Here is a 25,891-nt window from a genome sequence, read left to right as displayed (position 1 = left end):
GTACAGTGTCTCCTCCCCCCCCCCCTCAATGTACAGTGTTACTTGTTTATACAGTGTGCCCCCCGCCCCCCCCCCAACCACCTCCAATGTAAATTACCCAGTATGGTTGTCAATATCCCAATGTACCCAACCCCCCCCACCCAACCTCCTCCAATGTACAGTTTCTACGTCAAATGTATATACTCCCTTTTCTTGACTCCTTCTGTATCACAAAAAGTACTGTATTTGCAAATCTGGTATGTCATAAATGTATAGATGTAGCAGTACTGACTATCTGTATGTCATGTATGTCATATATGTCTATATGAATTGAAAATGGGGGACCCTGATGGAAACAAGACAAACGTCTTTCTCAGGTCTGCATCCCCTTAACAATTGTATGTATTGAGCCGTACTGTATTGTACCCATTCTGCAATCTGTTAAATAAAGTTTTCATTCATTCATTCATTCATTGACTGAGCTCTTGATACAATGATTAATGCAAGGCAGTGCTTGTAAAACTGGAGTAAACGGACTTGTTCTAATTTTCAATTGTTTAAGAAAGTTCCAAAAAGCCTTTTTTTTTTGCTCAACAGATCAACAACACACAAGCTCTTCAAGAATGTAGGTGGATTATTACAAAATTCGGATTGTGCTATTAACATGATGTGATCGAGTTGCATCCCTTTGTTAGACTACTATAGAAATCAACCAATCAATGAAAATGAATGAATGAATGAATTATTTTATTTCGAATGTTTACTAATACAAATAAATAAACAAACAAATAATTTTTCGAAATGTTTTACAAATAAACAAACGAAAATGATAGGTTTGAAGCCGAAGGCTTATAGAGCAACCTACCCCTAATTCAAAAAACAAATTAAAACAAGTTAAAGTTTTCAAAACCAATCAATGAAACATAAATGAATAACGCATAGTCTCAGAATCTTTTATCTATTTTATCTATACTGATCCCCGAGTGATAATAGCAAACACATAGCAGAGGATGGTTTCGATCCATCGACCTCTGGGTTATGGGCCCAGCACGCTTCCGCTGCGCCACTCTGCTTGCTACCGTTAATGAGTCTAATATGTGACTAGGTACATGAAGATAGTCGTCTTCATCCGTCTGGACTCTGGAAATCTATTTCGTTTTGTACTTGGGCCAAATCGATTAATAGTACTATTTTCATCTCGACATTTTCATCTTATCTCTCGGCCCATTCGTCTCGATTTTTTTCTATATATCTATAATTAATATCTAGCTCTCGTCAACGCATTACCCGGAACCTTACCTAGGCAGATGTGTTTGCCCCGGACACGTTAGCCCGCAGTACACGCTACAGATAAACAGGAAGCTGTCAACATGGCGGAGGTAAGCTAACCACAGCAATATCGTGTCAACTAACTCTCAAATATCTGTTGTTAGTCTGCCAGCATTGGCTCTTAGTTAATACTTGAACCGTAAGGGTGCTGTGTGGGTTTTGAAAGAGCAGCCTGTCTAGAGCTAAAGTTGTCGAGCAGAGTGGTTGTGGGATGAGCTGTTAGCGTTGTTAGCTAGCCACCTCGGCTACCGTGTTCATGTGGATCAGTAATAATATGACTGTTTTCCGACTGGGAGCCAAACTACATCTATAGTAGCTTGTCAATATGTTTTACGAGGGACGTAAAGTTAACGTTAGTAGCTACGGTACGTGATCTTGCTCACGTTTAGCCCAGATAAGATGAATGAATGAATGAATGATAACTTTATTTAACAGATTGCAGAATGGGTACAATACAGTACAGCTCAATACACACAATTGTTAAGGGGATGCAGACCAGAGTAATACGTTCGTCTTGTTTACATCAGGGTCCCCCATTTTCAATTCATAATGACATTTATGACATACACAACATCATGACATTTATGGCATATGGACAATGACATACAGGTATTTAGTACTGTTACATTTGTGACATATACGATATGCAAATATACAGTACTGTTACCCATAGATCCTGACAGAGTATCATATGATGGGGAGGGAGACTGGGGTGGGTCATGCTGTCATGTGACATTAAATAGTTACTTTGAAGTGATTGTCGTATAGGCGGAAGGCACAACATAAATACATGTCGCAACATGTAGGCTTGATGCTAATCAAGTGTGGCTGTTTCTTTGCCAATACCACAATAACCGTCTATGCCTACTGTCGTTGATGATAGTAAAGTCAGAGAGCGGACGTGTTGTTATTATCAGCGACTGTCTCATTCTGACTCACTCATTCATGATCAATTGAAAATGGGGGACCCTGATGTAAACAAGACGAAAGTCTTTCTCTGGTCTGCATCCCCTTAACAATTGTGTGTATTGAGCTGTACTGTATTGTACCCATTCTGCAATCTGTTAAATAAAGTGTTCAATCAATCAATCAGGCTTTAGACTGACTTATTATCAATCATTAGACAAGATATACACGTATCTCACACTCAGACTCTTACACAATTTGTGTTGTTTCTCAGATTAGATAGACACTTGCTTAGGCCAATATACAGAAGAATGACTAAATAAATAGAAATACCAATGCTCTTTAGATGTAATTATAAGGATGGTGTCTAATTTTGCATGGCAGAAATGAGACGCATAAGATGCCATGAAATTCAGTGACTAGACTAAAGTATTTGGGCATGTTTTTTGCTCATGGAGGAATGTACACCCCAGTCCTGTGTGCAAATAGACACACAGGACTCTCAGTTGCGCACAGAGAGTTCATATTCAGTATTGTGGCAACTTGCCATAGCCTACTGTAACTATCGCTCCTGCTGCCGGTAAGGGCTGTACCCTGTAGTGATACAGGAAGTCAAGTGTGCAGATAGATAGCTTCATTGTGCTACAGCTACTGAATTTATGTATACTGTGTATATCTATTTTTAACTAACTAAAAATAACAAATTAAATTACTTTGGACCGCCATGGCTGCACCACTTTGTTCAGGCCAATATGTCTTGTCTTGATTGGATAAAGGACAAAAATGTCATGTCACGTCATAGTTATCACTTATGAACCCGAGACGACTTGCAGTCTCTCCACATTTAGCTTAATGAAAGTTGCTAAACAATAAGTAGCCTAGATAAACATTTGGATAAACATAATGTTTTTCTTTTTTAAACTATGCGTCCCCAGCAGAGGGTGGAATGTGCTGACATTTGCATGAGCTAAGTAGCCTAACATCCAAGTGAAAGGTAATTTGAGATAAATTTAACTTTTTGCCCTCATACCACGACTAACCGAGGCACCTCCATACTTTGAAAACCACTGCATTGGAGTATATGCTAGTAAAAGTGCACAGTGTTATTTAATATCTCAGAAGTTAGCATAACAATTCTGTTATCAAACAGATCTGTACATACTTGATACACAAGGGACCATAAATCTGTGTCAGTGGTCAGTGGTAGTCTGTTGTTCTCTGCCGTGGTGGTGTAATCTCCACATCCATCAAAACATTCCCTTTTCAGATGTTATTTATTCATAAACCACAACTTTTGTTCTTCACCGTATAAACATTAGAATTTTAAAGCAATACGCCAACATTATGGGAAATGCACTTACCGTCTTCTCCAGAGTCGGACAAGACTCTGGAGGCACCAAAAAAAGCGTAGGACCACTAACTAGCCAAGCTTAGTAAACAATTCTGGGCTAGGTGTTGCTAGCTGGTCCCTATTCACTTCCATTCATTTGTGTTAAGCTTGGCTAGCTTGCAGCCAGATAGCAATTTTAAATTGCTATCTTTCTTGTCTGACTCTGGAGAAGACGGTACACACATTTTCCATAATGTTGGCATGTTCCTTTGAGCTTTAACCCTTGTGTGGTTGTGAAAGGGTTAACCCTTTGTCACGTGGCAGTGAAAGGGTTAACTAGTGTGGTAGTGAAAGGGTTACGGTCCCAAACTAATTTGACGTCACTCTCTCTATAATGCATTGTTTTTAGTCGGCTCTCCTATAGTGAACCTAGTTTCAGTCTTCTGGATGGTTTTAGATGCTTATATATTTAGATGAAATAAAGACTAAGTTTATCTTTAAGGTTGTTTTTCTGACAAAGTGCAACATGTACGCTTGTTGTAGGCTAACAAATATGAATAAAAGGGATGTAACAAAGACTGTCGCTAAGAGTTTTTTTCTAATTCGCTAAACAAAAGCTAAGCAAAACCATAACTATATCTAATTTATTGTCAAAACAAAAGGCTCAATTAAAATCTACATTTGCTGTCAAAATGACCTGGGATTTTATAAGAATTTGATAATTGAGTATCTCACACGAAAAGCCATGTAACTCTGTTTGACGTTTTCAGAGGAACAATGTTCATTCATAGTTAAAGACAGTAGAGGCTGAGTACTTTCTTGTCATATATCACATTCACACTACCAAGTGATTTGGATTGATTTTTCAAACTGCAATTATGGGCTGTCCAAAACTTTTCAAAACGGACTCATGGTTCTTGAGTGCAGGGGTTAAATTATCAAAATGTGTGTTGTTATTGTTGTTGTAGAATGTTTTTTTTTTATTCTATTTCACACTTTTTCGGTCACCATTGACAGGGTTCCCACAAGGTCCTTGAAGTGCTTAAAGTGCTTGAAAAAAAAGAAGAGGACAAAAAAGTCAAGGCCTGGAATTCCTTAAACAGCCCATTTTTAACAAGGTGCTTAAAAAGTCCTTGAAATTCAAATAAACCATTCACATTGAATGTTTTGTTCATCCATGATCAAATTGTTCTGAATCAAGAAATATATATTTTTTGTTCTGTTTTAATCAAATCTGACGAGTTGCTGTCTTGCGCGCTCCAACTGCTTTTCCTCATTTCTTCACATGTGATGCTCTAGCTGGCAAGCAGGCCAAGAAGATGCTTAGTGAATTGTATCCTTCGAGTGACATCCTTGAAAATAAAAAAGAGTGCTTGGAAAATTACTTGACCTGTTAAAGGAAAACTCCAATATTTTGGGAAATTAGCTTATTTGGCATCTACCCTGGAGTTAGACAAGAAGATACATACCTTTTTCTTCTCTGTGCAATGCATGCAGTAGGAGTAGGAAGACACGCACTGTCCGTTAGCCTAGCTTAGCGTCAGTCACTGGAAGTAGGTTCCTCCATTAGCCTAGTTCCAAACATCTTCCTACTCCTACTGCAGTGCATGCACAGATCAAATCAAATCAAATCAAATTTATTTATAGGGCCCGACAACACACGTTAATGTCCCCATGGGCCGTACAGGTCTTCTTTAAACAAGTCAAGAAGACAACATAACAATAAGTCAAGAACAGAACAAGAACACCATAGGGTCCAAACATTTTTTAGATGAATGCAAATAAATGAAAGAATGCAAGCACTCCCAGACATACCCCACGCGAAGGTAAGGAAAAACTCACTAAAACCTAACAATAGGGAAAAAAAGCTCCACAGGCAATGTGGAGGAGAGAAACCTTAGAAGGGCCGTTCAAGGGGGGATCTCCCTTCTTAGATGTCGGTGATAGTAGTGTTGCAGACGGACAGTTGGTAAGCATGCACTCATGTGTGTGGTGAGACACAGATGAGTGCATGCAATAGCAACTGTACATTTTGAAAAATTAAAGATAGAGCTAATAGCGATAGCAACTGAACATTTTGAAAGATTAAAGATAGAGTTGATAGCGGATCTATTTGAGGCACAGGGGCGGCGCAAGAGGGTCACGTCCTCCCCGTCTTAGTCACGGGACATTCAACACTCCGGTCGTTGCTCAGGGACAGCCGGAGACAGGGGGAAGGGGGAAGAGAAGAAAAAGGTATGCATCTTCTTGTCTAACTCCAGGGTTCCCAAAATGTTGGAGTGTTAAGATACATACCCTTTTCTTCTCTGTGCATGCAGTAGGAGTAGGAAGATGCACACCGTTAGCCTAGCTTAGCGTCAGTCACTGGAAGTAGGTTCCTCCATTAGCCTAGTTCCCAACGTCTTCCTACTCCTACTGCATGCACAGAGAAGAAAAGGGTATGCATCTTCTTGTTTAACTCCAGGGTAGATGGCAAATAAGCAAATTTCCCAAAATGTTTGAGTTTTCCTTTAAGCCGCCAATTGGGGGACCCTGCTGCCTGTAACTGTTCCGCAACAGTAAGTTACTTCCGGGGTAGGCCTGATTGGCCCCGACAGGCACGTGACGCGGCAAACTCAGGACGCGCAACGAGGCTGCTGAGAGCTGTCGCGCGGAAATAGGCTGTCTATTGCCATTCTCTAACACAAACTCTAACCTTAACCAGCTCCTTAACAGCGCCTAAACTTAACCCTTCTAACCTTAAGCAACTCCGAAACAATGCCTAACCTTAACCAACTCCGAAACAATGCCTAAACTTAACCGGCGAAATGAATGCACGTTAAAAAAGATTGCCATTCTCTAAGTCAAACTCTAACCTTAACCAGCTCCTTAACAGCGCCTAAACTTAACCCTTCTAACCTTAAGCAACTCCGAAACAATGCCTAACCTTAACCAACTCCGAAACAATGCCTAAACTTAACCGGCGAAATGAAACGGCGAAAGAATGCGAATGCACGTTAAAAGAAAAAAGAAAAAAAAATTGAAGGGGATCGAACTCGCTAGCAACGAGCCGTAGGATCCACAGCCATGCAGTCTTGCCAATTGAGCTATTTCTGGATACTGAATTAGGGGGCGGTTACTGGCATATAATGAGCTCCGCTCTGCCGCTACGCTCCGCGGCAGAGAAAGTTGCGCGTCACGTGCCTGTCGGGGCCAATCAGGCCTACCCCGGAAGTAACTTACTGTTGCGGATAAGCTATAAGCGACCCTGCTTTTCTTTATCATAAATCGATCAATAGAGACCGTATTAGATCCCCAATTATCATATCATGGGGTATCATGATTGGCTACAACCCTGTCCAAAGATTTTCGAGATCGCCAAATGATTGACGGAGCTAAAAAAAATTAATAAAAAAAAATGCACACCCGAGCTGCTAGAGGTCGGCAAAGTGGCATCGCGAATCGTCCTCATGTGGGCCCTTGAGTGTTTTTTTTATTTATTTGTTTTGTAGCCTAGAGTAAGACCATAACCCTATCAAAACAGTAGTCAAAGTGTATATTTTCTTTTTTATCAATATATGATTTACCGAAAATAAGAATTTATCGAAAAAATGCTAATTATATCTCTTTTATTGTAAAACCGCAAGGAAATGACTAAATCCAGATTTAACCCTGCCATTGGAAAGAGGAGCCTTTTCCCTATCCATAGATGTATGATTTTGCCATAATAAGGTCAAGGTCAAGTTCAAGGTCAAATGTGAATTTATAATTAAAATCGATTATCACTTATTACTGTATCTACAAATCCTTCCGTTTAATCATCTTCCCTTTATTAATTTGCTTAGATTTTCTTTACACTTGATCTCAAGAAGGTGCTGAATGAGCTCAGTGAGCGAGCTTGGTTCCCGCACAATTGTAACATAGTGTTATTCACCGGCACAGATGCAAAAATAAATCATAATTTATATTCTCCTTTTTTTTCATTACAATTGACTCAAGCCTAGTAACAGACACAATATTTCTGACACTGGAAATACATACCCCCAGGTCCCTAGATGTTCCTAGATACCAAGAACATGCAAATTGGCCTTGTAGAAGTGGAGCAATCTACCATTTACTTAGGCATGTACCTTTAGGCGAGATTTCTGAAAATAGGGCTACAGCTTAACAGGAAGTCCTTGGATTTCATTTAGCAATGTCTGTGGGAACCCTGCATTGAGCTCCTCCTCCTCTGTGTTTCCAGACCCACAGCCTGCAGGACATGAGGCAGCAGGCAGCCGTCGCTGCCAAGGTCTTCATCCAGAGGGACTACACACACGGCACCGTCTGCCAGTTCCAAACCAAGTTCCCGTCCGAGTTGGAGACCAGGGTAGGACACTCTCCACATGGCGTGCTCTCTAAGGGACCACACTGGTCTAAATGAGTTTTAGCCCATTTCCTAATTGGCACACGTTTTTCCATTAGGCTTATCAAAATAAATTGTTTGGTTCCGGTTGCCGAGTTTAAAAATAATAATAATTATAATTAATAAAGTTTCATAAAAATCTTAGTCAAACCTTTAGTATTATGGATATTAAACATGCTGGCAGAGTACATGCATCCATGTTGTCGTGAACATTTTAATTAAATAAAGAAATTCCCTATCCATAGTCGCCGTGGAAAAAAAATCAAAAAAAAAAATTCCCTACCTACCCATGGCCTTAACTGACAACCAACAGGAACCAAACTATTTATTTTCTTAGGCCTTACCCCTTTTCCTGAGTATAGCTTACTTTTTGCTTTGTTTAAATTTTTTTATATTTTTTTTAGTTTCAATTATTTTATTTGAACGTCATGGTGATAAACCATACAATCATATAGAAGAAGCTAGGGATGCACCGATCTGACTTGTTCAGTCCCGATACCAATACCTGGCTTTGGTACCGATACAAATCACAAATTTTTGTTATAAAAAAAAAAGTTATAGAAAAAGATCTGCATCATTTCTAATCTTTGAAAAATAATCCAACGGCTGCATACTACATCATTATGATCAATCTAAAAACAATAAAACCAAACCAAGCAAGATATTTGAATTTTCAGTATACGTAAACCTGTGAATCGATACCGGTACCCAACGGTACCTTTTTTCGGTACTTTAGTCTCAAGAAATTTAATTTACCTACCTCAGTCATAAAAAAAAAAATCCAAACTTCAAATAACTACAATTTCGACAGTTTTCGGCTTGTCATTGCTCCGACTGCTTTGTTGTTGAATCAAGTCAAATCCTAGGTAAGCATATATTGTGCGTGTGAACGTTGACATGAAAAGAAAAAAGTAAAAAAGTTTAAAAAAAAAAGTAAAAAAAAAAATTAATAAAAAAATATTTTTTTAATTTTTTTTTTAATTTTTTTTCGGTTTCTCACTTGATTCGATACTCGGTAGTACCGACGTGTTTCGGTTCGGTACCTCAAAAGTACCGAATTCGGTACCCATCCCTATCTGTGGTGCCTTTAAAGGCCCACTTGCAGGTTAAACCCTACTCTTCAATTATGGGTAGTTTACATCATTGGTATCTATTTTCATTATTTATTTTTTTCCATTTGACGCCGGAAATTCCACTCAGAAAGGGTTAAAAATGTCCACGCACGAATAACATGTATGGAGCCAATCAAGAAGCTTATCAGACGCTATCAGTGCTGTGACGTCACTGGAGGTAACTTCTGATCCACTACAATGGAGTTTGACGAGTGCAGAAAGCTATTTCCTTGATCCAAATGGACGCCTTACAAGACACAAATGGGTTTAATCGTCGGAGAGACTTTGATGGACCAGCTACAACTGCATTTTTGGTTGAAACAAGGTAGTTATAAGGTTTTTAATGTCGTAAAAAAAGAACTACATGTACCACTAGGCAGCCTGTTGTTCAGTACAGCAGCGCTATTGGTCTATTAGGCTGTCGCCTTATGCCTTATCCCCATCCGGGTCATAGTACCAAGCTGGCTATATGGCTCTGGCTAACGTTAACATTACCCCGCTAACGTTAGCATTATGTCTACTGTCTAGGGCTGACCTTTGATATTTTTTTTTGAATTAGAAGCTTCGGGGCCGAGATTCGATTTTAATTCGAAGCTTCGAAATAAAATAAAAATAATTAAAAAAAAAAATAATAATAATTAAATTTCTTTTCGATTTAAAGTTTTTTAATGTTGTGGGACTTTTACAGCACTTTGTTTCAACTTTGTCAGTGCTGTAAAGTTTAAACTTTTTTTTTAATCTTAGACAAACTAAACACTTTGCTTTCATGAAATATTGTAAGCCGTCATAAAAGCAGCACAATTAACACAAATCTGTCAGTGCCGAGTCCGACCTCATCTTTAATAACAAACAGCATTGCTTGTTGTAGTTAACAAAGAGAGGCAGAGTTGATTTTGCAAAAAAAAATTAAATGCATAATATTTAATATATATATATTTTTTTAAATCTAATTTTATTTTCATATTCGAATCCCATGCCCATTGAACAAAGCTTCAAAGCTTCGAAGTATTTAAGACAGCCCTACTACTGTCGTGAATAATTTTAAATCGGGGCATGTAAAAGAGTTTGGGGAACAAGTCAAATGTGCAGGTCCTCTTCTCAAACCTGTCGGGCAAAGCACTGCACACGCATCATGCCGGCTAGCAAGCTACACGTCACGGCATGTTGATACAATAGTAGCCCCTCGGATAGCACTCAGTGCATCACAGTCACGAAAGGGGCTACCACGATAGCTAACTAACGTTAGCGTTACAAGCTCAAACACCTTATAACTACCACTATTGTCGTGTCCATAAGTTCCCTGGCAGAATACTTTGTTTGTGAGGACAAAGGTATACAAAGAGGAGAGAACCATTTTAAATCGGGGCATGTTAGGAGTTTCGAGAATGCTGGCTAGCAAGCTAGCTAACTTAGCTACTAACGTTATATACACAATATGTACAACGACACAATGATTTACATGAGTATTTACAAATATGGTAACGTGGTTGTGGCTTTTACAAATAGTGGTTAGCTTTAGAGATAAATGGCTATGATCACGGAGCAATAGTGTTAGGTGAAACAGATACTAGCTCCTCGGCTAGTAGTAGTAACAAGAAGGCTTTGCTTCCTGCCACTACCTGCCTGTGATTCTCAGGCCCCCTGCTGCCCTGTACCTTGTGTGACGTCATCATTAACCCTTTGAGTGCCAGCGACGACATATCTCGTTTTATCAGCCCCCCCCCGGTGAGTGCCGACGACGACAAATGTCGTTTTATTTTTTTATTAGCGATCTGAATTCATATTTCATCAACCGAGTCTCCCGTTGGTACAGCAGACCCTCCAGGAGCTCAGATGGGAAAAAAGCACCCCCTATCGTCTATCCCTGTGTAACTGCAGGTCAGTCGATTAGACTGACCTGGGATCTGTAGATCTGTAGAGGTGGAGCCAACTGGCTCCATTGTGCTGGCAAGCGGTCTGATCAAGAGGGATCTGATCGCGAGACGGAAAGCAGCGTGGAATATATATTTACAGCAGCCAATAATCGATCAATAAGCGTGATATTTGGAATGGCGATCAGGAATTGGAATAATCTTTTTGGAGAACATCTGATCTAAGGTAAGGAGTCTATGTTACCAGTCTTGGGGTAATCGGAGCTGTATTCACTGAGATAACAGCGTGTCCCCTATGTGTGTGTGTGGCTGTGTGTGATTTTGAGGAAACGAGAGAATAGATTTCTCAGCTCGCGTCTATAGCGTGCATAAGTACACATATATTATCGATAATCTAGCGTTTATTTGAAAACGATTCATAAATAGGCCGACAAATGACAAAGTGTATTAGAGAATATTCCAATAAATGCCATTTATGGGGGAATGTTTAAATTTTCTGAATTTTTTTGAGAGAATGATGCTATAAAAAGGATATGAACCGATTAACACTTTGATCGCCGGGGTTAAATTCATAATTTACCATCCCTCGCCAGCCCTATTTAACATGGAGAAGTTACCCTTCTTTGCATGGCTATAACTTTTTAAATTGTATTGCTAAATTGACATTACTATGGCCCATTCAACGTCCTATATCTATTGTTCAGGGTGTAGCAACGTTATACCTTTTCATTCACATATTCATACCAAAATACGGTCTAAAGTATAAGTATGTTTTTATTGTTTTCTGCAGCTTTCTCCAGAACTTGATTTATAGCCCTAAATGCATTATATTGATGATCAAATACAGTTTGGTAGGAATCTGTGCGAGATAAAAAATGTCAACTGGACGTGCTTCTAGGAGTTACTACGTATGATCTGATGTTGACCGGATGGGCGGGGGTAGGGCTGGGCGATATGACGATATTATATAAATATCGGGTACAGTTCATTAACGATACACTTTTTCAACGTATCGTGGATATCGTGATGTTTTGCCCAAGAGGATTGTGTCGCGTCAATCTGTCCACACGTTACTCGTTCATATCTCAGCCCGTGCTGAGATATGCCCATTCCGCGGTCTGTTAATAAAGTTTTCAATCAGACAGATGTATGGAAAGGCTTTTATTATAACATTCGTTGTAGTAAAATCATTATGCCTCATTTAGTCATCCTGTGGAGCACTGGTCTCCTACTCGACGGCCGCGGGGAGCTAATGTTAGTAGCTTTGTTGTTGTTCAGCACACAGGACATTCAGGAAGTCAAAAACTAATAGCGCTTGCCGATTGGTGCTAAGAACAGCAGGGCGGGGGCAAGCGGTGTGACGTAATTGGCAGACTCTACTGTCAATCAAAATGATTATGTTTCCATCAGAATGAATGAATGAAAACTTTATTAAAAGGTTGCAGAATGGGTACAATACAGTACAGGAGGATGAAGACCAGAAAAAGACTTTCGGCTTTTTTACATAAGGGTCCTCCATTTTCAATTCATCAAAACATTTAGAGACATACATATATACAGTAGTTTCATAAAAATGCTAAAATGCTATTGATTGATTGATTTAAAACTTTATTAACATATTGCAGAATGGGTACAGTACAGCTCAATACATACAATTGTTAAGGGGATGCAGACCAGAGAAAGACTTTAGTCTTGTTTACATCAGGGTCCCCCATTTTCAATTCATCATATTTCATATCTAAATCATATAATATCTCATTGCTAAATATATGCAACATATAATCTAATAATCTAAATCTAATATATAATATAAAAATGCTAAATGCATGGGTATTTTATTTTGTCTTTAATGTTAGCTTGCAAACTCAAATACTGTCTTGGTAAGCCTCATAATGAATTGTTTGGGGTAAAAAAGAAAAACATCGTGATGTGTATCGTGTATCGCCGAAAGGTCAGAAAATATCGTGATATCATATTTAGGCCATATCGCCCAGCCCTAGGCGGGGGGTCGTTTATAATTCCGTGGGCAACGTTATATCATTCATCTAGTGTGGGTGATATGATCATTAGAGCAGTTAGTATCGAAGACATTAAAAAATAACGCTGAAACTCACCGTAGCTTCCTCGCGCCGTTGGGAGATGAGCGTGGAACAGAAATGTTTCTATTATGGGATGTCGAAATATCCGATCCATTTCCAGGTTGTATAATAGTATATACGTCCAAATCATGTTGTTTATCGAGTTATTTGCAACCGATCGACATCCATTGTGTCAAGATGGAGTCCTGCTAATGATAGCGAGTGCCCGGACGAAATATGGGTGAGCACCACTTCATCCGCATCACTTCCTGTTTGGGCGAGCGGCCGATCGGCCACCAGATGGCGCTCTTGAACCGTTGGGGAGTTGAGAGGGGCTCACCAGTACATATAATGTCTCCGGGGGAGAAATATGATTTCGATCACAGATTTTTGAAATATTGATATCAAAGACGCTGTCCAGCGTCTTCGGCAGAATAAGCATGGCGGGGAAAGACGCTGCACAGCGTCTTCGGCGATTAAAGTGTTAAAAAAACAATCCGCTTCGACAATGTTGACTGCAAACAAGTCATTGATAAGCGACGGGCAGATTAGACACATAATTAGGCCATAATTTAAAACATAGATTAGGCGTTTTTAACGCTAACATTGAAGTGGGTGGTGGCATTCAACAGGGTAAATCAAAGTTAATCAAAGGCACTGAAAGTGTTAAGATGACACGAGCACGTTATGAACCATGGATTAAAATATCCACGTGCGTGGTGGTTGTGGTTGGGCGGACAAAATGTTTGATAAAAACGCAAAAACTGCGTCAATTTCGATCATTTTCCCCCCTCTTCATGAAAGTCACCGTTGGCCTAGTCACATTGTTTATTGAACAAAAATACAACATGCAAGTGGGCCTTTAAGCCTGGCCAGTTCAAGATATTAGTCCCTCCCCAATTACTTTGATTGACAGCCTCATGTTGATACGCTCTAGTGGCTAGATTGTAGGGCTGACCTTCGATTTCTTTTTTGGAATTTGAAGCTTCGGGGCCGAGATTCGATTTTAATTCGAAGCTTCGAGATAATTTTTTTTTTTTTTTTTTTTTTTTTTTTATATGTTGTTGGACTTGTACAGCACTTTGTTCAACTTTGTCAGTGCTGTAAAGTAAACATTTATTTTCTTTATTTTTTTTAATAATCGAATTTTATTTTCATATTCGAATCCCATGCCCATCGAACAAAGCTTCGAAGTATTTAAGACAGCCAGGGGCGGACCTAGCACATTTGGCGCCCTAGGCGAGATTCACCACTTTTTTTTGCTCTGCGCAGTTTTGGCGCACCACTCTATATCGGCAACCATTATTTTTACATAAAAAAAAATTCTAACATATAATCAAAATATAATATGCTAAATAAACAAACAAATAAATAAAAATTACAAATTCACTTTGTCTAAAGAACTATTTACATTCCACTCCCTATCATCACTAGGGATGGGTACCTTTCACATTTGTCATTGCTCCGACTGCTTTGTTGTTGAATCAAGTCAAATCATAGGTAAGCATATATTGTGCGTGTGAACGTTGACATGAAAAGAAAAAAGGTAAAAAAAAAGAAAAAAAGGTAAAAAAAAAGAAAATAAAAATAAATCGGTTTCTCACTTGATTCGATACTCGGTAGTACCGACGTGTTTCGGTTCGGTACCTCAAAAGTACCGAATTCGGTACCCATCCCTAATCATCACACTTCAAGGTTAGCCTGTAGCTCCTACTGGTTTCCATTTACAGTGCAATCCTTCTGGCCTTCCTCGCTGCAAAGTCATCAATCACATCAAATTGTCCAACTCCTGAGCCAGCTCCGTCCCATCCAAATCAGATTGCCCTCCATGGTTTAAGGTGTGTACAAGTGCCTCTGCTTGCTTCATCAGCTCTTGGTGTGGCAGGTCTTGGAAGTTGTACAAAATTGCATACCTTTCACCTTGGCACGTTTCTCGTCTTCTTCTTTTCTTCTTTTTTTAAACTGGATGGCCGGATGGCTTTTGCCTCTTCATAGTTCTCTAACGTTAGTCTTTCTTTCCTCAACGCTCAATTCTATAAACACTTGACCGATACCCATCAATGCACAGCGCTCTAGCATGTTCTGACTGTGAACACCTAAAGCTGAGGCTCAGACCGACGACCGTTTTAGATTTTTGGCTCATTTTCCCTTATGTTGGAATTTTTTTTATGTAAAAATAATGGTTACAGATATAGAGGGGGGTGCCAAAACTGCACAGAGAAAAAAAAATTTAAAAAAAATAATTTTTTTTTTTTAAATTTTTTTGGCGCCCCCCTCTGGGTGGCGCTCTAGGCGACCGCCTATATCGCCTGTAGGAAGGTCCGCCCCTGAAGACAGCCCTAGTGGATTGTGCCATGCTCTTTCCTGCATGTACTGGTTGGACTAATCAAGGCCAACATGGATCTATAGTAGCTCATGTTGAAGTGTTAGTTGAAGAGCCACAGGTCTATTTGCACTCATTGCAGCAGCTGTGTTAGATGGTTAACTAACAAAACAAATGTTTTAGCGACTCAAGAGCTACAAGCTATTTCTAGGTCGGTGCTCAATAGATGCAGGCGGGAGGGAGAGAGACGTCACTTGTTGCTAAGCGCTAAAAACTCAACCCATTCAGGGACGCTGGGCACAAGTGTCCTCTTCTCAATCATGCGCTGCTGTGCCATGCCAAGTGAAGCATGACGCGTGTTTGTAATGCATTAGTCACGGATCGGACCATCTGTAGCCGATACGCCATCCGGTCAGTATTGTAAGATTGTGATCAAACTGGCCAGTATCACGTCTTCGTCTGTTTGGCCCTCCATCCAATTCCTCTGCGTTGTGTACTTTTAATGGTCCTGACGTCTCCGATCCTGGTAGATAAGATCCTTATCTCCCCCCCCCGTTAGTGCAATCCATAAACCATAATACTTCTCCACCTCCGTAAGAATTCGACACTTCGACACCGTGAGATACCTTATGAGGAAAAGCGTTGTTTATTGCTATAAACAGAACCTCCTAATCAGATGTTATCAGATGTTATCAAATTGTATCGTCCTTGAAGAGTCTATTCTAATGATCTCTCGGTGTGTTCAGATTGTCCTTTTGTTATTCAGTCCAATAGTGGTCAGGCCTAGTCGTTAGCCTAAGACCATCCTCGTGGTAGCCGAAGCTACTGGTGATGTGCCATTCTCCCCCCCCCCCCCCCTCTCTCTCAATGAGAGGAGAGAGTCTCTTCTGGTTTCTTCCCTCTTAGTCTCAGTCAGATTTTAGTCTGCTCAACACCCGGAAACACCGTTCGACTTATAGATGTTCGTCGTCGCAACGACGGCCCCGCATTCTGGTTGTCATGTGACGTGTTGTCATGACAACTGCGTTTAACCTTTCACACATTAAAATGCAGTTTCATTCACTGTTGCATTAAGATGAACCTCTCTCCCTCCTGCTCGTCGAGACAGTACACTCTAATCTAAGATGTTCTAATGAGGAATGTCAACAAACATTCTCTCGCTGGCAGTGTGGCTCACAACAATCACCCTGCTACTGAACCACCGTCTCCTGCTTCCACCGTCCGCATGCACTTCGACCTCTCTGACCCGGCACCGTTTTAGCTGTGGTCACTCCCCCCAATCTATACATCACATACATTGAAAAACCACCATTTTCTCTCAATCCCCCCTTGATTCTTATCACCCCTTCAGAATCATAAATCATTATTTGGTTTTTTTATTAATTATGCCAAAAATAGCCTGTGGTTGAAGCAAACCAACCTCGTCTCTCGTGCACAAGAAACGAAGACGGCCCACGGTCAACCCAGTGATCCTGCTGCCTGATGTCTGTTTGCGCCCCCCTTCGTGCACAAAGGGAACCGAAACCGACCACCAAAACCAACAACATCCAACGACTCATAACCATTGGAGCCCCCCTGTCTGCTCCCAATAATTATATCCTGTTGTTCTACTGTTCTCCCTCTTATCTACCTTCTATATATATATATATCCTTCTATACATATATCTTATATATGAATCCTCCATTTATATCTCATACTCCTAATCAATGAACACAGGACTTCTCGCTGTTGTCTCGTCTCTCGATCTCCTGATTGACTCTGAAAGGAAGTCCCTGTTTGTTCATGATTCACCGCCCGTGCTCTGTTGTTTCAAAACGCTCTCTAAACAGCGTCTCCGCCGGGAAGGCCCCTCCGATGTCCGCCTCGTTCTCCCCTGGGCAACACCGCCTGCGACCGCTGGACTCCGCCTCGTCGGTCATCTCCGCCCTGTCGGTCATCTCCGCCCTGTCTGTCATCTTGGTTGAGGCTCATCTCCACCGCCGCCGTCTCCTCCCTCTCGTCGTGGATCATCTGTGTACCAGGCTGCTGTGCCTGGCCCCTGCGGCTTCCTCCTCCTCCAGTCTGTCTCCTGGTCATCTCCATCGCTGTCGGTGTCATTCCCCCCTTGAAAGCAGAAACACAACACCGGCAGTTTTTCTGTACACTCGACCCTGTGTTTTCTATTAGTCTACCGTGGCTTTGGGCCTGCAGCTCGTTCTCTATATATTTTTTTTCCTCTGCAAGCCCCTGCCATGGCCACGCCCTTTCAGACTGTTGGACGGTGTGAGTGTCCTACAGCCCATGGCGCTATTTGTTCTCTATTAGTCCCCCACCTTCTCAACACCCATATCTAATCCTACAGGGCTGTTCCCTGTTTTGTTGTCTTCCGGCGTGACACCAGCAGCTAAACGATACCCACTCGGCGCTCTACGTTTGTCCCACGGTTGACCCCCAGCGCGCGCCAGTTCTTTCTGGTGACGTGTCCCCTCAAGACTCTGCCTATTTATTAGGTGTGAGAAGGCCCCACTGGAGATCGAACTCCCTCTTATTTCATAATTAAACTTATTTAATTAACCTGTATATCGATCTTATTATTATGATAATAACATACAACCGAGCATCGCTCTAACATACAACAGAGCAGGTTGGTTCCCTGCTCCTAACTCACATACGTACTCGTACTATCATCTAACATACAACAGAGCTGTCCGTCGCCCTATACCCTACGGGGCTGTCTACCGTCGCCCTGGAGCTGTCACCGTTGCTCTATACCCTACGGGGCTGTCTACCGTCGCCCTGGAGCTGTCACCGTCGCTCTATACCCTACGGGGCTGTCTACCATCGCCCTGGAGCTGTCACCGTCGCTCTATACCCTACGGGGCTGTCTACCGTCGCCCTGGAGCTGTCACGTCGCTCTATATACCCTACGGGGCTGTCTACCGTCGCCCTGGAGCTGTCCCGTCGCTCTATATACCACACTTTGAGTTCCTTTACAAAGTTCTCACATACACCACCGTGTATACACACAAGCAGTTGGTAATTTTGAAAAAATTCAACTCCTTAATTAACTTAAACTCTGTATATTCGCCTATGGGTAATGGAAACTCCCCAGCACTACCCCCCCCCCCCTCCGCAATTAAACTCCTTAATTGAATTAAACTCTAAATATTCCCCTATGGGTAATGGAAACTCCCCAGCACTACCCCCCCCCCCCCCTCCGCCACTAGGTGGCGACCTACTCCTCCATTTGCCTGTATTATCCCACTGCCCCCCTAGATGGCGGCCAAAACTCAGTCTAGAGGATTGTAGGTGACGTGTCACTTCCTGATTCTAAACCCCTCGTGGCTCTGCGGCCATTTTGACTCGGTGCAAATGGCTACTCTCTCAACAAACGGCCGCTGCCCTTCCTTCCAAGGCCTGAAAACACAGCTGTCTTTCCTCTCCATTATCAGGGGACGCTTTCTCAGACTAATACTCTTGCCTGATCGGACATAATACACACTGGTACAATCTCCTTTCGACTTTCCTTCTGTTATGAAAACAGTCCCGCCATAAAAAATTTTCGATCTGATTCAGCACCCCCCCCCTCTCCTCATCTCGCATTTACCCTCCGTAAACCAAAACTGTGCAGCCTGCCTCGTTTGCTTTTCATTCTCTGTAGATAACACCCTCGATTTTCACCATGGCTCTCTGCTCATATTATTACAGCTGGCATTCTCTCTGTCGAACTAGAAATGTTTACGTTTACGGATTCACTATCTGTTCGTTTTTATTTGGCTTAAAATCAAAACAACCGTGTGCACAGTGAACTCACATTTTTGATCGGAGCGCTGTTTCCCCTACAGCGCTGGTTCGCCTCCTGACCGCTCGACTCGCCGCTCTCTCCCAGGGCTGACCGGCCTTGCTTCGATCATGATTCTCCCACACATTGATGACTGTTGTCCACTGTCGCCCCATTATTGAAAAAGTCTTTATCCGTTGTTCTTATCTCTTGCAAATCCGGCTGTCATCAACAACCAACTGTTCCCGTTGTTTTAATCTCTTGCAAATCCGGGTCACGGCACCAACTGTAAGATTGTGATCAAACTGGCCAGTATCACGTCTTCGTCTGTTTGGCCCTCCATCCAATTCCTCTGCGTTGTGTACTTTTAATGGTCCTGACGTCTCCGATCCTGGTAGATAAGATCCTTATCTCCCCCCCCCGTTAGTGCAATCCATAAACCATAATACTTCTCCACCTCCGTAAGAATTCGACACTTCGACACCGTGAGATACCTTATGAGGAAAAGCGTTGTTTATTGCTATAAACAGAACCTCCTAATCAGATGTTATCAGATGTTATCAAATTGTATCGTCCTTGAAGAGTCTATTCTAATGATCTCTCGGTGTGTTCAGATTGTCCTTTTGTTATTCAGTCCAATAGTGGTTAGGCCTAGTCGTTAGCCTAAGACCATCCTCGTGGTAGCCGAAGCTACTGGTGATGTGCCATTCTCCCCCCCCCCCCCTCTCTCTCAATGAGAGGAGAGAGTCTCTTCTGGTTTCTTCCCTCTTAGTCTCAGTCAGATTTTAGTCTGCTCAACACCCGGAAACACCGTTCGACTTATAGATGTTCGTCGTCGCAACGACGGCCCCGCATTCTGGTTGTCATGTGACGTGTTGTCATGACAACTGCGTTTAACCTTTCACACATTAAAATGCAGTTTCATTCACTGTTGCATTAAGATGAACCTCTCTCCCTCCTGCTCGTCGAGACAGTACACTCTAATCTCAGATGTTCTAATGAGGAATGTCAACAAACATTCTCTCGCTGGCAGTGTGGCTCACAACAATCACCCTGCTACTGAACCACCGTCTCCTGCTTCCACCGTCCGCATGCACTTCGACCTCTCTGACCCGGCACCGTTTTAGCTGTGGTCACTCCCCCCAATCTATACATCACATACATTGAAAAACCACCATTTTCTCTCAGTATCGACCCGGCACCTACTGGTCGCTGCATCCCCTACCCAACATGATCTACTGGTCTCTGCATCCCCTACCAAACATGACCTACTGGTCGCTGCATCCCCTACCCAACATGATCCACTGGTCGCTGCATCCCCTACCCAACATGCTCTACTGGTCGCTGCATCCCCTACCCAACATGACCTACTGGTCTCTGCATCCCCTACCCAACATGACCTACTGGTCTCTGCATCCCCTACCCAACATGATCCACTGGTCTCTGCATCCCCTACCCAACATGCTCTACTGGTCGCTGCATCCCCTACCCAACATGACCTACTGGTCTCTGCATCCCCTACCCAACATGACCTACTGGTCGCTGCATCCCCTACCCAACATGATCCACTGGTCGCTGCATCCCCTACCCAGGGCCGCCTCAGGGGGTGTGCGAGCAGTGCGGTCGCACAGGGCCTCGCGGGAAGGGGGGCCTCGCAAAATAAAAAATAATTTTTTTTTTTTTTTTTTTTTTGTGAGGCCCCCCTTCCCGCGAGGCCCTTTTTCATCACATACCTAAAATCTAGTTTTGCTTATATGCTTATATATTTCACATTAGACACGTTTGTAGAATGTGTCTGACTTGTTCCTGGGTCTGCACCTGGGTCACTATTGGAGCTCTGGTGCTCTGCAGCAGACATACTATTGGTTTCAACGAAGGGAGTGGTTACTTACATCATGTGTAGTACGCCGCCGGAAACTTAAACGAAGAAGAAGAAGAAGAGTCAGCTGCGTTTGACTATTTCGCGCGTGCAGCTTTTGACTATTATGCTTAGTTATGCCAGCCAAGGTCGGTCATTATCAGTCGGTCAGTCACCAAGGAACGTTGACGAAAGGCCTCTCGCTGGCGGGACAAATGGCCGGAGCCTTGTCATGATGCAGTCGGGATATAGCCATGATGATGTCGGCTAGTAGCTAGCTTAGCTAAAGGCTAACTAGCGTTAGCTAACCTAGAGATGCAGCCAAGATGAAGAGGATGGTCGTTTGGCAGATGAACTTCGTCAACTCCACGCGGTTGTCTCCATCCTCTTGGACGTTTGGTGAGTTTTTAACCTATTCTATTAACTCTTATATTCCCGCCGTGGACATCTCTCTCTCTCTCTCTCTCTCTCTCTCTCTCTCTCTGGAGCTAAACTGGCCGACTAGCTGTTGTAGTACTTGTATGTAGCCGCATAGCTTGCTTCTGCGTTAGCTAATGGTTAGCGATAGCCTGGTTGACATTAGCCGTGAGAATAGCAGGGGGTTTTGGCACTCTGACTACGACATCATCTTTGACAGAAGATGTAGTCGGGCCTGCACCATGACAAGGCTCTGGCCATAGCTTATTTTTGTCCCGACAGCGAGAGGCCTTTCGTCAACGTGGAGACCTGTGTTGCGGCCTTTCGCCCTGGTGCAGGTAAGATTAATGAAAATGTCATGACATTACCCCACTCTTCCTTCCTTCCCCTCCCGAATGTTTTGTTAATAACGATGTTTTTTTCCAGGCAAAACATATGTTACTTCACAACATTTGGAGATACGACATGTGCTGTGTGTGAATTCATTGTCTTGGTCGTTTGTGTAGCTTGGGTAGCGTTGGGCCGTTGGCCAAAGCTGTGTGTGGCCTGGTGTCAGTAGCCTACCTGGCTAGCCTTTAGCTGTCGGCCATTGGCTCCTTGCTGCTTTGATTTCTCTGTTATAGACCCTCTTCTCTTTGGATTTAAGTGTTGATCTTTGTCCTTTTGGATCTATGTATATTCATGTTGCCTTTGTGAAGTTATCTTTTCCTTCTGTTTTGTTCTTTCATTAAAAGTTGAATATCCTTTAGGGGGTCATCTTTGCTTATCTCTCTCATACATGCTCTCTCTCTAACACACATGCTCTCTCTCTCTCTCTCTCTTTCTAACACACACAGTCTGCCTATGGCGGCCTTTCTCGATGGCTAGGCTGTGCTCGCTGAGTCTGTACCTAGTCAAGGATCTTCAGTCACAGTGCTCAGGTATTCTGCCACTGTGTACTCTCTGTTTAGGGCCAAATAGCATTTCAATTTCTTTCCAATGTGTCTCTCTCTCTGTACACTGTATATTGACTGTAGAACGGGAGCTCTCTCTCGCTCTCTCTCTTGCTATATGTTGACTGTATCATGCCCAGCCTTGGGCAGCGCTATTATTTACGAATATGTTGACTGTATGAAGAAAAAAAAAAAAAAAAATATATATATATATATATATATATATATATATATATATATTTTTTTTTACCTTTTGGGGGGGGGCCTCGCGTTTAAATCTCGCACAGGGCCTCGCATTTCTCCCAGGCGGCCCTGCCCCTACCCAACATGATCTACTGGTCTCTGCATCCCCTACCCAACATGATCTACTGGTCTCTGCATCCCCTACCCAACATGATCTACTGGTCTCTGCATCCCCTACCCAACATGATCTACTGGTCTCTGCATCCCCTACCCAACATGATCTCCTGGTCACTGCATCCCCTACCCAACATGATCTACTGGTCTCTGCATCCCCTACCCAACATGACCTACTGGTCGCTGCATCCCCTACCCAACATGACCTACTGGTCTCTGCATCCCCTACCCAACATGATCCACTGGTCTCTGCATCCCCTACCCAACATGACCGACTGGTCTCTGCATCCCCTACCCAACATGATCCACTGGTCTCTGCATCCCCTACCCAACATGACCTACTGGTCTCTGCATCCCCTACCCAACATGACCTACTGGTCTCTGCATCCCCTACCCAACATGATCCACTGGTCGCTGCATCCCCTACCCAACATGACCTACTGGTCTCTGCATCCCCTACACAACATGCTCTACTGGTCTCTGCATCCCCTACCCAACATGACCTACTAGTCTCTGCATCCCCTACCCGACATGATCCACTGGTCGCTGCATCCCCTACCCAACATGATCTACTGGTCTCTGCATCCCCTACCCAACATGATCCACTGGTCTCTGCATCCCCTACCCGACATGCTCTACTGGTCTCTGCATCCCCTACCCGACATGATCCACTGGTCGCTGCATCCCCTACCCAACATGCTCTACTGGTCGCTGCATCCCCTACCCAACATGACCTACTGGTCTCTGCATCCCCTACCCAACATGATCCACTGGTCGCTGCAGCCCCTACCCAACATGATCTACTGGTCTCTGCATCCCCTACCCAACATGATCCACTGGTCGCTGCAGCCCCTACCCAACATGATCCACTGGTCTCTGCATCCCCTACCCAACATGACCTACTGGTCGCTGCATCCCCTACCCAACATGACCTACTGGTCGCTGCATCCCCTACCCAACATGATCTACTGGTCTCTGCATCCCCTACCCAACATGATCCACTGGTCTCTGCAGCCCCTACCCAACATGACCTACTGGTCTCTGCATCCCCTACCCAACATGATCCACTGGTCTCTGCAGCCCCTAACCCAACATGACCTACTGGTCGCTGCATCCCCTACCCAACATGATCTACTGGTCGCTGCATCCCCTACCCAACATGATCTACTGGTCTCTGCATCCCCTACCCAACATGATCCACTGGTCTCTGCAGCCCCTACCCAACATGATCTACTGGTCGCGCTAACAAATTGGTCACTCCTTAGAACATGTTTCTCTCTCTCGCCCTCTCTCTGTGCATGCCACTTTCTCTCTCTCTCTCTCTCTCTCTCTCTCTCTCTCTCTCTCTCTCTCTCTCTCTCTCTCTCTCTCTCTCTCTCTGTGCATACCACTTCCTTTCTCTCTCTCTCTCTCTCTCTCTCTCTCTCTCTCTCTCTCTGCATGCCTCTCTCTCTCTCTCTCTCTCTCTCTCTCTCTCTCTCTCTCTCTCTCTCTCTCTCTCTCTCTCTCTCTCTCTCTCTGTGCATGCCTCTCGCTCTCTCTCTCTCTCTCTCTCTCTCTCTCTCTCTCTCTCTCTCTCTCTCTCTCTCTCTTTAACCGCAGCATCAACAAAGGACCTTCTCAATCGCTCAGTAGAGCATCGAGGCATCAAAAACCTAAACTAAATGAGCTTCGCATCACTGAGCCAGCCTTTTTAATGATTTTATTTATACGTTTTTTTGTCAGCAGAGCACAGCATAAAACAGGACACTAGCAAGGATACCTTGGTAGAAGTAGAACACATGAAGAAGTGACCTGCTGATATCAAAGCATCTAAGCTTCCTCAAAGGAAAAAGCAGAGACTGGGCTTTCTTGAACACAGCATCTGTGTTATTCTTCCAGTCCAGCTTACTGTCCAGGTGGACAACAAGATATATGTATGGTAGGTTTATCGCCATATTGCTATTCTTGTTATGGTTTGACACCGACCCCAAACGCAACGACACAAGAGAGTAGGATTCAGAGTTGCCAAAAACAGGGGCTTGTTTATTGAGACTAATTAAACAGCATAGAATAGGAAGAGTCTAAACAAGACAGGAATTCAAGCAAGGATGAAAATGTTCTTCTGCTCTGCAGCTTCTCCCGAGGTGGTAGTAGGGGGTAGCAGATGCTGACGTCAGAGCCGCTCTGCAGACTTCTCTCGGCAGAATCTCCGAGGTGATGCGGGACCGAGAGAGAGAGAGAGGGAGCGAGTCAACACAGGGTGCAGGTAGAACGAGCAGGAGAACAGGAGAGGTGACTTGTACCCAAAAACAAAAGTTATCCAAGTGAACTAATCTTCGTGTAAACACACACAGTGAGCAATGTTCCAAAACACAATCCCAAGTGAAAAAAATCTTCGGTGCAAAAAATAGACACTGAGAGCGAAGTCCAAAATACAATCCAAAGTGATAATATCTTCGGTGTGATAAACACACAGTGGGAGATGTTAGGTCAAAATATTATCCCAGTGAAACAATCAAAAAGGCAACCGCTGGGTGAGTGACTGTCTGATAAAAAGGTGGTAATCTTCAGTGTTATAAAAACACACGAAAACGGAATTTGATCAAAGACAGTCATTAAAAACTCACCCAGGCGTTGTGCGTAAAGAGCGCTGGAACAGCAGCGGAGCGAGCGCGTCGCCACGGGAAAAAGGTGTCCAAGAGGAAGGCTTCTTGGATATCCTGGAGGTAAAGCACAGGGAACAACAGCAGCAGCAGGAACGGCGAATGCAAACAGAAAAATATCAAAACGATCCAACAAAACTTGAGTGGGGAAACGGGGTATAAATAATACGGGATTGATTGATTGACAAGCAGTGACAGCTGGGGGAAGTGATTGAAAAGCGTGTGGACGGGAGAGAACCAATCAACGACGTCTCTGGGAAGAAGCGTGTGAATGGGGGAATGAAATGATTAACAGAAACAAATGGAAAACAGAGCGAGGTGGTCCATACTGTGTCCATACAAGTCCATACTGTAATTCTCTGGACTTGTCCTCATTTGAACTTCCACAGTCGAGAGCAAAAAGCTGGCTTGAGAGCTGGCTTTAGTAATGATTTGGGGGGGGGGGGGGTCCATGAAACCAAACAGGCTCCACATCAAAGAATGTGTCCGCTTAACGATTCAGAGTTCGTATTGGACAGAAAGCAGCCCTAGTTTTGCCGTGCGTTGCACCACATGAGGAGATCAGCGTTACAGCACTTCAGCCTGGTGGTTTATTGGCACTTCCCTCTT

General features: G+C 43.1%; 1 protein-coding gene across 2 annotated transcripts in view; it reads left to right on the top strand.

Annotated features, from left to right (window-relative positions):
- The first annotated feature begins 1,325 nt into the window (after positions 1-1,325).
- LOC311223152 (golgin subfamily A member 7) overlaps positions 1,326-25,891 on the top strand; it is a 55,019-nt gene continuing 30,453 nt past the window's right edge. Inside the window, exons 1-2 of one of the 2 annotated variants that reach the window (XM_084307907.1) lie at positions 1,326-1,358; positions 7,767-7,892. In XM_084307907.1, the coding sequence (XP_084164033.1) occupies positions 1,350-1,358; positions 7,767-7,892 (135 nt within the window). In that variant the 5' untranslated portion in view covers positions 1,326-1,349. Of the gene's footprint in view, positions 1,359-4,624; positions 4,663-7,766; positions 7,893-25,891 lie in introns of those variants that run through there. The other variant, XM_084307908.1, reaches the window with a different exon arrangement.

This window comes from Notolepis coatsorum (assembly GCF_963971535.1).
Source record: "Notolepis coatsorum genome assembly, chromosome: 2".
In the NCBI taxonomy this organism is placed as follows: Eukaryota; Metazoa; Chordata; class Actinopteri; order Aulopiformes; family Paralepididae; genus Notolepis; species Notolepis coatsorum.
This window is presented reverse-complemented; position numbering and strand designations above follow the sequence as displayed.